The 17,483-nt window shown below is 47.4% G+C and overlaps 1 protein-coding gene across 1 annotated transcript; it reads left to right on the forward strand.

Annotated features, from left to right (window-relative positions):
- Positions 1-2,489: 2,489 nt before the first annotated feature.
- LOC130119948 (protein phosphatase 1 regulatory subunit 29) lies at positions 2,490-5,832 on the forward strand. Its single transcript, XM_056288551.1, has 3 exons — positions 2,490-2,753; positions 3,307-5,340; positions 5,416-5,832. The coding sequence occupies exons 1-3, from the start codon at positions 2,490-2,492 to the stop codon at positions 5,830-5,832; spliced, it is 2,715 nt and encodes a 904-aa protein (XP_056144526.1).
- Positions 5,833-17,483: the final 11,651 nt, after the last annotated feature.

The raw sequence follows: 17,483 nt of genomic DNA on the forward strand, positions 1-17,483 counted from the left end.
CTTTGAGAATGTTGATGGAGAATATAGAGGAGGCCAGGAGGAGTTGCATTGTGTCTTTGTAGATTTAGAGAAAGCATACGACAGGGTGCCGAGAGAGGAGGTGTGGTATTGTATGAGGAAGTCAGGAGTTGCAGAGAAGTATGTAGGAGTGGTGCAGGATACGTATGAGGGAAGTGTGACAATGGTGAGGTGTGCGGTTGGAATGACAGATGGGTTCAAGGTGGAGGTGGGATGACATCAAGGATCGGCTCTGAGCCCTTTCTTGTTTGCAATGGTGATGGACAGGTTGACGGACAAGATCAGACAGGAGTCTCCATGGACGATGATGTTCGCGGATGACATTGTGATCTGTAGCGAGAGTAGGGTGCAGGTGGAGGAGAGCCTGGAGAGGTGGAGGTATGCACTGGAGAGAAGAGGAATGAAAGTCAGTAGGAGCAAGACGGAATACCTATGCGTGAATGAGAGGGAGGACAGCGGAATGGTGAGGATGCAAGGAGTGGAGGTGATGAAGGGGTATGAGTTTAAATACTTGGAGTCAACTGTCCAAAGTAATGGGGAGTGCAGGAGAGAGGTGAAGAAGAGAGTGCAGGCAGGGTGGAGTGGGTGGAGAAGAGTGTCAGGAGTGATTTGTTACAGAAGGGTACCAGCAAGAGTTAAAGGGAAGGTTTACTGGTCCGCGGTGGTGTAGCGGTCTAAGCATCGGCTTTGTGTCGATGCAGTTGCCCATTGGGGACCGGGGTTCGCGCCTCGGTCTCGTCAGATCCGACTATGGCTGGAGTCGATGAAGCAGCAGTAATTGGCAATGCTGTCTTCTGGAGGGGGCGGAGTCAGCTTGTGTTCGTCACATGACTGCGTGTCTGTGTGTGTCAGAAAAAGCAGTGGTTCGGCCTGAATTTGCCTTGTCACGAAGGTGGGGAGGCGTCTCCTTCGAGACTGCCGGCCAGAGAGATGTAGTTGGCGAACGCATGCAGTACGAGGGTGGGTGTTTGAACTAAAATAGGGAGCAATTGGCCACTAAATGGGAAGAAGAAAAAAAGGGGAAAATCAGCAATAATTTTTTTTTAAAAAGGGGAAGGTTTGCAAGATGGTAGTGAGACCAGCTATGTTGTATGTTTTGAAGACAGTGGCACTGATGAAAAGACAGGAGGAGGAGCTGGAAGTGTCAGAGATGAAGATGATAAGATTTCCACTGGGAGTGATGAAGAAGGACAGGATTAGGAACGAGTATATTTGAGGGACAGCTCAGGTTGGACGGTTTGGAGACAAACAAGAGAGACAAGATGGAGATGGTGTGGACATGTGTGGAGGAGAGATGCTGGGTATACTGGGAGAAGGATGCTGAATATGGAGCTGCCAGGGAAGAGGAGAAGAGGAAGGCCAAAGAGGAGGTTTATGGATGTGGTGAGGGAGGACATGCAGGTGGCTGGTGTGACAGAGGAAGATGCAGAGGACAGGAAGAGATGGAAACGAATGATCTGCTGTGGCGCCCCCTAACGGGAGCAGCTGAAAGTAGTAGTGGTAGTAGTAGTAGTAGTAGTAGTAGTGGTAGTAGTAGTAGTGGTAGTAGATATTACCGATTCATGAAAAAAAAATTACATTTTGACAGGTGTTTTAATGGTTTCATTAGTCATGTATCATAGAGCAACTCTTTGTAAAAGTAGTCAAAGAGAATGTGCCACATTCATGTGTGCTCAACATCACGTGTTGTCACGACTGTCAATCTCATGTATAAAGTATAGATATTTGTAACAGCAGTACAGGTCATTAGTGTCAAAAGTTTTTCAAGGTTGTCATTTTAACATGAGTGGTCCACTTACTGTAGCCAGTCTCACTGATTTATACATGCCTCACAATAAGACCGTTTGTTGGATTTGCGAAAATGGTGATTGTGATTGTCATAATTCTTAACAGAGTGTACTGTTGTGCAACACAAATTTTTCTGTGCACAAGCCAATCTAATATCTATTTTCTCCATCATTGTGCACTGATGCCCCTTGTGCTTTGTCTCATGGCTCTTTCTCATTCTCCTCTACAGGTTTCTCATTACCCCAAGGAGCCGCTATTCCATTCCACTGGAGTCGAGCAGAACTGAAGGCCAAGGAGAGAGCATGAAGAAATGCCGTATCACCCCACACTACAGCCTGGCAGGATATGATATAATATGGGTCCCTTGCTAAGCACTATGTTATCCATATAGCTGTGACTGGCTTTGTTAAACCCCGTTCCCTTTTTTCTACGGCCTAGCCAGACCCTTCTCCTTTTTTTATTCCAAATCCTTCCTTGCTACCTTAGCTAGTCCCCTTTCTCCCTCCTACAAGCACAACCTCTTTCCCCACTTGTGCCGCCTTTTCTGTACTTTTTTAACCCGCCCCCCAGTCCCTCCCATTACTTCTCCATTCACTTTGACCATGCAGAGATTCTCTCTCCCCAACCCCATCCTCTTTCTCCTCCTCGTCTCCTCCCTCCTCCTCCTGCTCCACCTCCCTCGCATGGTCAAGGGTGATTGCTGGCTCATTGAGGGGGACAAAGGCTATGTGTGGCTGGCTATCTGCAGTCAGAACCAGCCTCCATATGAGACCATCCCACAGCACATCAACAATACCGTCCACGACTTGAGGCTCAATGAGAACAAGCTGAAGGCTGTGCTGTTCACCTCCATGTACCGCTTCACCAATCTGACGGACCTCAACCTCACCAAAAATGAGATCAGCTACATCGAGGATGGGGCTTTTGCTGGACAAGCCAACCTACAGGTGAAGATAAAATTTTGATTATAAAATCCACGAGCTGGATTTATTAACATAAAAGATTTAAAAATTCAGTTTGAGCGATGACAACTTCATTTGCTTAAGCCAATAAGTGAATGTGAAGGATAATTTCATGAAATGCCATGCCTTAAAATTAGTAACTGTGTTGTTTGTTTGCATTTGAGTTGATGTTTAAGTGAATATCATTTACTCCAGATAAATGTTGAGTGTAAAAACAAGCAGTGCAATATAGTTTCAGCTTAATGTACAACACATGCATTAAGAAAACTGCTGAGGAGACCGCAAGGTCGATAAAATTGCTGCTGTATTAGTGATGCAAATTAAGTTGTGAAGTAACTCTTTAGTAAACTGAATTTTAGGGATAATCTTCCAGCAACTCAGATATCAGAGTCAAAGCATTCATAATCATGGGATTAGGGGTTAACAAAAAAATACTGGGAATAATCCCTTTTCCCGAGAGCCTAAGTCAGGGTTTTCTGTTTCCTAATAACCCTAAAAAATTAAACTCCTTATGTTTTCTATTGTATGTACCTCTCAGGTTCTTCAACTGGGATACAACAAGCTGACCAACCTGACTGAAGGCATGATGAGAGGGTTAGGCCGCATGCAGTGCCTCTTTCTCCAGCACAACCTCATCGAGGTTATTGCCAGCAATGCATTCTGGGAGTGCCCCAGCCTCAGCAGTATGGACCTGTCTTCCAACAAACTTGCTCGCATTGATCCATCCACCTTCACAGTTCTCAGTCGATTGATGGTGTGCGAACTGGCAGCAAACCCATTCCACTGTGGGTGTGATCTTTATAGCTTCTTAACTTGGTTGGAGTCCTTCAACAATGTCACACACACCTATGACCGACTCCAGTGTGAGACCCCTCGGGAGATGTTTGGATACCCTTTACTGAGTCCCATCGCAGCTGGTCACGCTGGTCGGAATGCCAAGAACATCCTGTCATCTGTCTGTCGAGATGGAGTGTTGATTCCAGGAATGACCTCTCTCCCACCGGATCTGGATGGCCCTTCTGGGATTGGACCAGAGATGTTTGGTGGTGTGGGGCCCTACCATCAACCCACCACTTCATCCTCATCCTCTGAAAACAGTTTCATCCCCAGTATCAAGCTCCACCATGTCTCCTTATCCTCAGCATCTCTCCTGGTGCAGATTCCCAGACCCTTCAGCAAAATGTATATTCTGACACAGTACAATCAAACCTACGTGTCTGATGTAATGAATCTGAAGAATAAGAAGGAGATGATCACCCTCAACAAACTCAAGCCCCACACCAACTATACCTTTTGCGTTGCCTCTATCCGCAACTCCCAGCGCTACAACCACACATGTATCCAGTTTGCCACACGGGCCCAAAACCCAGATGACATGCTTCACACACCCTCCACTACTACCCACTACATAATGACTATTGTGGGGTGCCTGTTCGGTATGCTCATTGTCCTGGGTTTAGTCTATTACTGTCTTCGTAAGAAACGGATGCATGATGAGAAGCAAAAGTCCATCTGTGTCAAGAAAACCATCTTGGAAATGCGTTATGGACCAGAGGTGGCAGCAGCAGTGGCAAATGATCCATCAGCTGTCCACAAGCTTCAGGAGCAGTCCAGAGAACACCATCAGTACCAACATCACCATGGAGGTAAGCTGCCCATGTCCACCTCCTCCAGTTCAGGCATGCTCCATTCAGCCAATACCAGCTCCTCCAGACTATCCTCTATACCGCAAGTGGAGAAGCTGGCCACAGCTTTTTCAGAGGCCATGACAACTAGTAAAGGTAACTACATGGATGTAAGGACTGGGGGATCTGGGGTGGAGAGGTTGGGGGATGGAGGGCTAAGGGGGGAAGACTTGAGGGAGGATGATGGAACTGATGTTGGGGATGATTCAGATGACGACGGACGGGGCTCTGCATCAGAGATCTCCACCATTGCCATGGAGGTAGACAAGGTCAACCAGATCATCAACAACTGCATTGATGCCCTGAAGCTGGATGCAGCTGCAGTCGCTGCTTCGGGGGCCTCCAGTAACACTGCTGCTTCCTCCAATCCGACTTCCCCTCCTCCCACCAGCACCTCTTCCCTTACCCGCGGCCTGATTCCACTATCCCAAGGAGGGACGGAGACATGCCAGATCATTCCTTCCAACAAGATTCCTTCCCCCCCTCCACTTCCTGCCTTTAACGCCCCTCTATCTGAACGCCCTGGGATCAGTGGTGGTGGCTTTGTGGTCACTCCCCCCTACCGGCCCCCTCCCCCAGCCACAGCTGTACGTCCCATTCAGCGACAGATGAGTGCAGATGCTGCTGTGGTGATTGTCAACACTGTCAAAAAACAAAGCAGCACCACCTCTTGTGGATCCATGGGTCGAGATCGGGATCGTGGAGGTTCTAGAGTTTACAGTCTGGATGTCCCTGAACCAAGGAGCCCAGATGCTTGCAATCAACAGCAGCAGTACTCCGATCGAGCTAGCCCTGTGGGTTGCGGTGAGCCTCTGGAGAGGCTGCCTCTAGTGGGGAGTGGGAGCTGTGGAGGAGGGGGTGGTGGTGGTTGCGACAGTGGTGGTGGTGTTGGTGCGCAATATCAAGACAACCCGAAACCACAGCACCATCACCACCAACAGCAGCAGAAACAACAACAGCAGCAGCAGCAGCAGCAGCAGCAGCAGCTGGAGGTGCAGCAGGACTACCACTGCTCGGAGCACCGCCACTCCGTCCCAGCACTCTACTATGAAGGCTCCCACCAGGGCTCCCCAGCCCAAAGGGTTTCCTTCCTGAAGCCCCTAACACGCTCTCGCAGGGATGCAGCATCCTACTCTCAGCTTTCACCTGCCCGCCACCATTCCAGCTACTCTGGCTACTCCTCTAGCCCAGAGTATTCCTCAGAGAGCTCACTTCGGATCTGGGAACGCTTCCGGCCATACCGCAAGGGCCAGCGCGATGAGTCATGTTATGTGACGGCTGGAAATGCCCTGCGCAAAAAAGTGCAGTTTGCCAAAGGGGAGGACCTGCACGATATCCTCGACTATTGGAAAGGTGTGTCAGCACAGCAGAAGCTGTAAGGAGACAAGAGCGAAGCATTATGGGAAACAAAGCGTGGCTTCTCTTGTTCCAGATTGGCTTCTGGGCCTGAGACTGTGTCAAAGCATATGAAGAGAAACAAGGAAGGCATAATTTTTACCTAAGGATTTCAGGCATGCTTGGTGTATAAAATGTTGTGAGTGGAGCCAGGACTTAGAAACTGTGTCCAAGATATGGGAGTCACCCTGGTGTTTTATTTTTGCACTTCATTCTAGCACCATTTGTGGATCATTCCCATTTAGTGTTTGGGGAGTGCTACTGCTAGCACATGGAGCAAAGACAAATGCTGTCATGAGTACATCATGAGTGCTCAGTTGGGGCTCGCGTTTTTGACCTGTGTTTCCCAGTGCCATGTTCTCATCTATGAGTAATGCCAAAAGGTAGGCTTGGATAATCTTCACATACAGGCGGAGAAATGTTATGTGCATGTGTGGGTGTGTCTAAATTTCTGTGTGTACTCTATGTTGGGCACTGTACTAATTTGCAATGTGAGCATATGTATGTTTTATGTAATGGAGGGAGAGTTGCGTGGGTGTGGGATCTGTGCTCTGTTAAAGGGAAACCATGCCAATTTGTGAGCAGAGCCGTCAAGCACAGCCTCCTCTCCCTACACGAGCTCCTTCTCAGTGCTGTCTCATTTGCATTTCAATAGCGCCTGTCACACAGGAAGAAAGGGGGAGAAATTGGAGAGAAACAAAAGCAGAATGAGAACATGGTCAGAGTGGCTCAAAAGTGTAGAGATGCGTTACCCCATGACATCAGAAAAGATGCTAAGAGGGACATGATCTGACGCCTGCCCCCAACTGTACTTGGGACCCACGTGTTTAAGTATCCACAGTGTGCAGCACTTCTCCACATCTGGAGAGTCATTGTGATCCTGTTGGCCATGACAGGTCCCGTACTCTGCCCCAGCATTTCATCCCACTCACAGTGACGTTCTGGTTTTGTTGGGCACGGGGGGCTTGATTTAGTGACAGGGGTGAGCACAGAGGCCCAAATGTACAATTGAGCACTTCAGTTGGCAAAGGCAATAAAGGGTATCCTGTCTCAGTAAAGCATACAGTGTACAAAGGGACGTTTAACATGAGGTGTGCATGCGTGGTGGCATAAGAGGTGTGACCCATATTTAGAGACAGAGAGTAAGAGCAAGTGGCAGAGTAAAAGAAAAGAAGAGAGGCGGTATAGGTGAAGATGAATTTGTGCAGCAGGTCAGCTAGATTTCAGCCGGCAGCGTTTGCATTGAACTCCACATCCTTTAGTTTTGTCTGTGTGACAGGCAGCGTGTTCACATGCCGACAATAATGCAAACTAAACAGGGTTGTGTAGCAGTAACCAACATCTTGAGACTTGCAGTTCCAGTGACATTGCCTTGTTTCACTCTCGCATGTTAAAACGGACTGGGATGGAGAGAGGGAGGACATGCGGAATTACTGCCAACACTTCCTGTTTCTGGTCATCGATGCCATTGTTTTTATTTTTATTTCATTTTATTTTAGCATTTGTTTTTTTCTTCCTAATCAATTAACAAGTTGATTATCTAAATGATCAGGACTGCATCACAGTGAGCGTGTGTGTGTGTGTGTGTGTGTGTGTGTGTGTGTGTGTGCGCCCCCTGTGTGATGGTCTGGTGGCCTGTCCAGGGTGTCTCCCCGCCTGCCGCCCAATGACTGCTGGGATAGGCTCCAGCATCCCTGCAACCCTGAGAGCAGGATAAGCGGTTTGGATGATGGATGGATGGATGGATGGATGGATGTGCATGCAGATGTCCTGCACAGCTAGATACAGATAGAGATGAAGGGACAGATAAAGACAGATAGAGTCAGATAGATACAGATAGATTCAGGTAGAGATGAAGGGACAGATAGATACAGATAAATACAGGTAGAGATGAAGGGACAGATAGAGACAGATAGATACAGGTAGAGATGAAGGGACAGATAGAGACAGATAGATTCAGGTAGAGATGAAGGGACTGATAGAGACAGATAGATACAGGTAGAGATGAAGGGACAGATAGAGACAGATAGATACAGGTAGAGATGAAGGGACAGATAGAGACAGATAGATACAGGTAGAGATGAAGGGACAGATAGAGACAGATAGATTCAGGTAGAGATGAAGGGACTGACAGAGACAGATAGATACAGGTAGAGATGAAGGGACAGATAGAGACAGATAGATACAGGTAGAGATGAAGGGACAGATAGAGACAGATAGATACAGGTAGAGACAGATAGATACAGGTAGAGACAGATAGATGCAGGTAGAGACAGGTAGAGATGAAGGGACTGACAGAGACAGATAGATACAGGTAGAGATGAAGGGACAGATAGAGACAGATAGATACAGGTAGAGATGAAGGGACAGATAGAGACAGATAGATACAGGTAGAGATGAAGGGACTGACAGAGACAGATAGATACAGGTAGAGATGAAGGGACTGATAGAGACAGATAGATACAGGTAGAGATGAAGGGACTGACAGAGACAGATAGATACAGGTAGAGATGAAGGGACTGATAGAGACAGATAGATACAGGTAGAGATGAAGGGACTGATAGAGACAGATAGATACAGGTAGAGACAGATGGAGACAGGTAGATACAGGTAGAGATGAAGGGACTGATAGAGACAGATAGATGCAGGTAGAGACAGATGGAGACAGGTAGATACAGGTAGAGATGAAGGGACGGATAGATACAAGTAGAGACAGAGACAGATGGAGACAGGTAGAGACATAGATACAGGTAGAGACAGAGACAGATGGAGACAGGTAGAGACATAGATACAGGTAGAGACAGATGGAGACAGGTAGATACAGGTAGAGATGAAGGGACAGATAGATACAAGTAGAGACAGAGACAGATGGAGACAGGTAGAGACATAGATACAAGTAGAGACAGAGACAGATAGATACAGGTAGAGACAGATAGATACAGGTAGAGACAGATAGATGCAGGTAGAGACAGATGGAGACAGGTAGATACAGGTAGAGATGAAGGGACGGATAGATACAAGTAGAGACAGAGACAGATGGAGACAGGTAGAGACATAGATACAGGTAGAGACAGAGACAGATGGAGACAGGTAGAGACATAGATACAGGTAGAGACAGATGGAGACAGGTAGAGACATAGATACAGGTAGAGACAGATGGAGACAGGTAGAGACATAGATACAGGTAGAGACAGATGGAGACAGAGACAGGTAGAGATGAAGGGACAGGTGCAGTCAGAGTTACAACACAGTTTAAGTTTTTTCAGCTCTCGGTAAACTGTGTGTGTGTGTGTGTGTGTGTGTGTGTGTGTGTGTGTGTGTGTGTTTGTGTGTGTGTGTGTGTGTGTGTGTGATCTTTCCACCTCAGTGATTAAATGGCGACAGCCGTTATAAACGGTCTCACGTTACTGCCTTTTCACCTGGGGACTAATGGCCCTTCACTGGTAACAGCAGCCTTCAGGTGCTTCCCGACCTGCTGGCTATTCATCCAGCTGTCGGCAGCTGTTCAGCAACATCAGATGATGTTGGGGCAGGTATTAAAAACTAAAAGGGGGAGCATACTAGCAGTTCCTGCCTTTGTATTTGACTGTCTTCATCGATGGGTGACAAATAGATCAGCTCATCATGAAGCCACTGCAGTATCTGAAGTAAGTCACGGCGCTCACTAACGGGAGGGATTGCTCTGCCAAAAGACCTGTTCTCATTCTGTACAGCTTTTTAAGGTGGAGCGTTACTATGAACCGGTCTTCATTTGCACGAAGTGAAGATTATCATTTACATGTGACCCAGTATGTAAAGTTTTACTCCTCCCCAAATCTCCCCGTAACCTTGAGCACAAATCAGCAAACACACACCGTCTTGTTTTGTTTTTTCCTTTTCTGGCTGCAGAAACTGTGAGAACTGAGTGAGTGGTCACTGCAGCGGCTTTTCATTTACGCTGGGACTCGAACTCGAGCAAGAGCCATGGCCCAGGGAGTTTTGGTTGTTTTGCAGTATTTCTTCTGCCGTGGATTTGGTCCCCTGCGGTCATTGCTGTAGACGTGTGTGATGTCCATTTGAGCCACCCTTGTCTGCACACAGGCCGGCCTGCTGGGCTCGTGGGATAGCGGCTCTGGCGTGATGTGGGAATTGAACACCGTGTCGTCGTATGGAGGCTTGTCTCCTGACACATGTTCCTATTTATCAGAGGTGAAAAGCCGGAAATTGCTTTTCCTTCCCCTGGCAGGGATCCGGGTTTACTCTTCACACCCTGGTGCACAGAGTAAACCCCTTTCTCTCCTCTCTCACGTTGCCCGCTACATCTTTTCGTCCTCCGAGCATGACCTCTTTGGGTTGACTTCACACATGCTTGTTTATTTCGGGTCGGCACGAGCTACCCGACGACACGTTCGCAGATGTGTTTTTTCTTTGTGAGGTCATTTTGTCTCGTCTCCATGCCGTATTAAGTCATTTTCCAGTTTCCTTGTCTCTCTCCGTGGGCGTTTGATAAAGATGTGCCCATAAAACTAGGGTCAAAGGTCATGAACTCGAGTCCTCCTGAATTTGGTACTCTGCCATGTTTGTTTACAGTATGAGTGGACCCGTCTGATCGAGAGCCCTGAAGTGTCAGCCCTCTCTGCTAACTTCCACAGGATCAAGCAGCAAGCGCTCATTTTAGGAACTTAAAAAACGAAAAACAACAACAACAAAAATAATAAGGACCTCAAGGATCCTGGTGTCTTTGGGAGGACCAGTAAAAGGTTCGAGTGGATTTTTACTTGCCGGACTTAACCATGGCTGATTCAGACCGTGACCGAGTCAAAGGACAGTCATTTCTTTGCTGGTACTTTGGAAGAATTGAAACGTAGAATTGTCACAAAAGGATTTTTTTTCACTCCCTAAATCTTGAACTGCCATTGTAAGTTTACAGACACACTCGGACCGTGTGGTTGTCGCACCTGAAAGCAGACTTAATACCACAAGAGGCTCTTTCAGCCTTCGGCCACACGAACATTTCATCATGTGTATCACCCTATCAAGGTACAATGTTAATCTTTTTTTATATATCATTGTTATTATGTCAGATTTGGTCTTTTCATTTTTGTTTTATCTCAATTGTGCCGAAACATGTTGATGGATTTTTAGGAGCAAAAAGTCTGACTGTGGTTCAAGTGCTCTCCTGCTCAAGGATACTTCCTTTCATTCACGAGTGGCCCGTTTCCAGGTATCGCCAGATGTGCACGCCAGCAGCAGTGCCAGTCTGTCACGTGAGGGTAAACCGGGTTTTCGCCCTGGCCTAAATGGACGCTCGGTGCTGGTTCATTGCTCAGCACTGCTGGTTAAAAAGCTTACTGACTCATGAACTGCAAGAAAGAACGCAAACTCTTTTCAGGGCCGAGACAGTTTAAGTCACATGAAAATGTTCCTTATCTAATTCTGTCAGCGGTTCCCTGATGGTGGAAGTGTTTATTATACACGTGCTAACGGAACAAAAGGGGCACAACTTGGTTGCAAACGCCATGCTGACGGGGTCAGCAACACACCTCCTGAAACAACAGGTGGTCTGTCTGGCCGTGCATGGAGATAAGCTGCGGGCTTGTTCCACACATGAGCGTTTTAGACCAAGCGATAAGTTTAAGTGGCTCTTTGTGTACAGCTTAAGGCATATTCAATAGAGTTGGTGTGTCGTGCTGCTTACTTGGGAATCTTAAGTTTCGGTCTACAGCTGCTTTTGTTACTCTACGAGACACAGAATATTGACTACCGTGAGGAGATTGTCTACCCTGCATAGCGGGTAGAAAGTGGCACGAGTCAAATAATCTGTTACTAAAAGCTTACACAGACCCCCAAACAGTTATGCAAACAGTTGCCATGCTATCTTACACACAACTCATCCAGCATAGCAAAGCAAAGTTGATAAAAAATCTGGTTGTCTTCAGATTTTCTTTCCCATATTTTGCAAAAAACCCTGGAGCAGGGATGGGCAACTTGATCCAGAAAGAGCCGGTCTGGGTTCAGGTCTTTGCTCCAACCAAGCAGTTACACACCTGCGTCTACAAATCAAGGTCCTTACCTTGGTGAGAACAAGACTGTTGGTTGACTAATAGGTGTGTAACTGAGTCAGGTGTGTAACTGCTTGGTTGGAACAAAGACCTGCGCCCACACCAGCCCTTTCTGGATCATGTTGCCCATCCCTGTCCTGGAGGGAGGCTCACTCACTGATCTACGGTCATTTTCATTGCACCATGTTGTTGCTTTATGCCCGGCTCAGTCTACACGATATTCTTTGTCTTTCACGATGGCACCGTGTCAGGCTACTGCTATAAATTCGCGTCCTGTCTTGGCCGCCAGACTGGCCACACTACAAGTATGACCCCGACCCGTCATCGTATGCTGCTGTCATCTGCTGTCATCACGACCGTACGCGAGGTCATAGGTCGTCAGGGAGGCAGGTCGAGAAGTGTCAATCATGGAAGAAGCGCTATGTGTGATGCTAGCATTGTGTTATCCTATTGGTCGGCGTCAGGAACACGTCTTTGAGCATCGGTCAGGGGTGTCGAACTTGACGGAAAATGCAAAAAAATTCTGACATACTAGACTTGTGGAGTCAGGGTCGTGGGGTGTCTGCCGCTGGTCTTGGATTGTGTCACACTACACGAGCATTTGTCATCCCTGACGTTCATATTCAGGCCCGACACTGAATGATGGTGGGCAGTGACGCAGTCGGGTCAAAATGGGCCTGAATCCGTGTAGTTTGAGCCAGGCATTACCCAGAGCCACTGGAAATAAAGGAAACGTGGGAAAGCCATCTGACATGCTGTTCATGTTTAATCCTATTGTAGGAGGTTGGCTTGGGTGGCTCCCCCAGTGTCTGTGCACTGCTGAGACAAAAACAGAATCCTGCCTCTTCTGTATGCAACACCAGTATCTGACGTGTTAATCCTAAAATGCACTTATTTCCTTTAGAGCCCAGCGTCAAGAATCGACACTGGTTTCTTCAATTATGAATACGCTCAAGCAAGGGTAAGCGGGCTTTCTCCTGTGTAGTCATGATCCTTCTCTCCAGGCTCGGTCACATGTTATTGTGCCAAGTCTGAAGGGACCAGAGACCCAAGCTCGCATTTCCCTGGAGCCGCACTGCAATTCCATTCCCCTCACGGGAAATCCACGTTGCAGCGTTTCTCTCAGATCTCCACGTTGCTGTCATGAGTGAGGCTGTCATTCGCAGAAGTTCATGTGTACGTTGAAAGGCTCGACGGTTTGACTGCCTGATACCGCTTTGAGAGCTGGTGTCAGTGGAGCGGCCTCCCTTGGCTGGCGCACCGCTGACTCGATACGACTCTGATGTTTGGGCTGTGGCGAGTGTGTGATGACTGTTAATGAGGGGAGATCAGTGGACCTCTCTGTTCATGCTGTTCGTTCTGATCATTTCCCCCGTCTCATAGCTGAGGACCGCAGACAGAAGAGAGAGCAGCTGAGCTGGACACACCAAAGTGGAAAGAGCGATTGGGAAGACTGAAAGTGAATTGGTGGCCGAAGACCTAGGGAGGGTTGGGAAGTGAGTAATGAAGCCCAGCCTAATGGAAAAGAGATGGAAGGTCGAGGAAATACAGAGAAAGAGAATGTTAAAGGAAAAGTCTGCAGTTCAGGAGGTACTCTGTTGATAACTTAAAAAAAGAGAGTAAAGCAGCAGGGGTTGGCGAAGAGACATGAAGAAGGTGAGAATAAGGGAGGGAGAGAGAAAGGAAGGAGGTGCAAGAATTTGCCATGACATTAATCACTGCCAGCTTGTAGTCCTATTACAGGCTGCAGAAAGTGGATTACTCTTCATGGGAGTTCTCTCCCTCCACATTTGTAAGCTCTTTATCACTGCCCCGGTATTCCTGTGTGTGTGTGTGTGTGTGTGTGTGTGAGATTTCAGACACAAATTGAAGCATAATTCACTCCTGTGTATACTTTTTGCATCGTGTGAGAAATGGTGGGGTTAGATATTCTAGTCAGTCTGTCACCGATCCACCCATGGAAGTTTGTGCTTTCAGCTTTGAGCGTTATCGCCGTGAAACGCACAGAAACTTCAAACTTTAGCGTCAAGGCTAGCATCTCAGCCTGGCCATGGGGTCTCAATGAAATCTGAGAAAACACATTACTTATATGCAGGGTAGTGGGTACACATTGTGTGGACAGCACGGTGGCCCAGCGGTTAGCACTGTCGCCTTACAGCAAGAAGGTCCTGGGTTTGAACCCCAGGCCACCCCAGGTCCTTTCTGTGTGGAGTTTGCATGTTCTCCCTGTGTCTGCGTGGGTTTTTGCCGAGTGCTCCGGTTTCCTCCCACCATCAAAAGACACGCATGGTTAATACGCCTGTCAGTGTCCCTGACCGAGGCAAGGCAAGAGGAGCCGGAGTCGGTCCCGTGGAGCCGGAGTCGGTCCCGTGCTGTACGGCAGCTGCCCACTGCTCCTAGTGTGTGTTGGGATGGGTTAAATCCAGAAGATGAGTTTCCCCACGGGGATTAATAAAGTGCATCTCCTCTCATCTCATTGAGTATTCACCGAAATGCCACTTGGACGGCAAACTCTGTGAACAATGACGGGTCATTTCTGTACGATCTTTAATTGTCCCTGATAATCCAGTGAAATAAATGTTTGTCACGGGGAGAGATACTGACTTTAGTGACTTTGTCTGTAGTCACCCCTCCTACCCCACACAAACACACAGAAACTGTGCCATGGGAAGAGGCCTTTTCCTCAAAGGTGCAGAAATGGGAGCATGTAGCTGGACTTTAGGCTCGGCAGCGCGCCTCTTGTCCCTGCTCCGTTCCCTCATCTCGATCTCAACAATACAGCGGACTTCTTAGGCAGGAGTTCCTCGTTAGCAGTTGGTCCCAAGTCCTCTTGTTTAGCGTCTTTGAATGTTTTATCAAGTAGTCTATTATATCCATTAGCTAAGAGTATGAGCAGTGCGCTAAATGTGAGCATTTTTGCACCTACAATGTTGGGTTTCTCCTCATGGCAGCAGAGGAAGACGTGTCTATATTATGAGGTTTCATGCTCGCTGAGACCGATAAACGTTGCAAAAGAAGATGGAGCAACAAAAAAAACCCAAAACCATTTGCCCTCAGTGGAAGAGTCAAAGCCAAAAACACTGAGTCAGTTTAGACAAAAGAAGCTAAACACACCCGGGCGTTGCTGGTAATTTGGCCTCTTCAGACATTTCGCCATTCGGCTCCGTCTTACCAAGCGACACCGAAGGCTTTGTCTCGAAATGCCAGCCAGTCTTCATAACACAAGAGCCTGTTTCAGAATGAGAAGAAGAAAAAAGGCCTCAGCAAGATCAAAGTTTTTTCGTGCAAACTCAGCTGTGAGTCTGTTCATCTCTGACACTGCTGCCGCGTCTGCTGCTGCTGCCGCTGCCGGGCTTTCTAATTGGACAGCCATGCACGTCTGGAAAAGGGAGGGAAAAACTCACACAAAGCTCCGTTTCTGCTCCCAAGGAGCTATTCTGAGCTTGCAGACAGGTCTATAGGGGTCTGCAGAGATGTTATTTTCCTTCTTCTTATTTTTTGGGAGGGGGGGGGGTTGTTTATACTGTCTGTATGTCCCTTTCCCAACCTCCTCGCTGGCAGCAGCAGCAAACGGAGTCGAGAAGTAAACAGCAAACACATATTCGTATATAAAGTGTTGGTGACGTGTGCCGGCATCTGTATCTCAAAACTTGTGCACGGGACGTTTTGAAGTTGGTCTTGTATTCTGGCGAGCAACTGGCACGGCACGTCCTCTTGCCCGTGCTCAGCACATATCAGGATTGTTTGGAATAATCACGGAAAACTGCAAAAAGATTCTCAAAATAAAATGAAATAAAATGGCCTGGCGTGTTTCTGGAGCAGAAGAGCACTTGAAGCAACGTTTGCTTCCCTCAGCAGGGCTGAAAATTGTCCTCAAGAAATGTATTTTCATGACAGTTTTTATACAACGGCCAAATACATGCCCTTTCATAATATGCATCATCTCCATTTTACAAGATTTGATTTCCAACGACGGAAAAGGGATTTACGAAAAGAAAAAAGACCTGTGAAATATATGTGAATTTTGTAAACTGGAACAAAAAAAAAATCTAAATATAAAAAGTGCTTCTGTGGATATTTTATACTGAGCCTGATCCGTTGATATGTCTGTGTGTTTCTCTGATTTTGACTGGCTGTTTTATTTTCTATCTCGAATTCTTTTTTCTTTTCTTTTTTTTGTTGCTTGTTTTGTTTAGTTTTTGTTTTTTGTTTTTCGGGGACGGAGTTTTTGGGGCAATCGAGTGAATTTTGATACTTGCGACGATCTGTCCTACAGGTCTGAGAACCGAGAAAGTTAAAATAGTGAACTGCATAAATGAAAAACAAGTGTTAGGTATATTTGCATGATTCCCTGTATTTTCTGAGAGATAAAATATATTGTTGTGTACAATGAGTGGACGTACGTTGAAAACAGAAGCTGTCGGGGCTGCAGTACAGCGTCTGTCCAGGCTTTTGGTTTCTAAGGTTTAGCGTTTAGGGTTCTTATTCTCTGTGATGTTTACTATTAACCGCCACACCTGCTGGTTCTCATCTGGTCCAGGCCTCTGTATTATATTCTGATGATGATGATGCTGCGGGTGCGTCTGTTGCCGATTTAGCCACATGCCGGTGGATTTCTGTGCTCTGCTAAAAAAGGAGAAGCAAAATACTTGTAGCTGGCGGTTGTTTACATCTGTCTTTTGAGAAAAGCTGTAGTCTACTAATCTCCATCGCAGCGGTTATTCTTCACAGCACACACTCGACGTTATCCCCTTTGCTTTAGACACGCCGCCGCCACCGCCGCCGCCGCCGTGTGTGAGTGCATTCAAACACGGCCACCTTCCCTCATACGAAAGCAGGTTGCAGACGTGCAGAATGGCAATAACGGTGATGAGCCTACCGACACGGCACATACACAGCACAGTGTCAATGCAAGCACATAGTCTAGTAGAGAAGCATATGCAGGTACACACACACACACACACACACACGCACACACACATGCAGGCGTGCATACACACATGCATACACACATGCGCCGCCCTGCACCAGGACCTACACATCACCTTGGAGATCAGAGGCTAAGCAGAGCTGTGGGACATGGGGGTCCCATTATGGCCTCACCCTTAGCCCCATCCATCAAGGAAGAGTCCCGGACAGGTCGGCGGAGCATCACCCTCTCCCTCTGCCCCCCCCCCTCCTCTCCCTCTGCCTCACCCCCCCTCCCCCCTCCCCTCCCCTCCCGGAACGTTAGTCAGGCCTGCGTTTCCGGACCTGTTCTCTTACGCACAGAAAAGGATGGAGACGCCCTCTGTTCCGTACCGATGATGAAGTGCTTTGGTGGCTGTGCCATGAAATAAACTAAACACTGCCATCTATTATTCAGCGCATCTTATCTGCTGTACGAAGTAAGAGAGACACATTTCAAATGAATGAAAATGCCAAAAAAAGAGACGTGGCAATCCCTGGAAAGCATTTATTCTCAGGGGAAGCATCACATTTTAACCATGTTTATCAATCAACTCTGATTTCAAATTGGTATCTCTGACAGAAGCAAGGCCGCACTTGGCAGAGGGCGTTTTGGACGCGTTTTTGGACTCCGGCCGACGATGTGT

The sequence above is a fragment of the Lampris incognitus genome, chromosome 10 (genome assembly GCF_029633865.1).
Source record: "Lampris incognitus isolate fLamInc1 chromosome 10, fLamInc1.hap2, whole genome shotgun sequence".
NCBI lineage: Eukaryota > Metazoa > Chordata > Actinopteri > Lampriformes > Lampridae > Lampris > Lampris incognitus.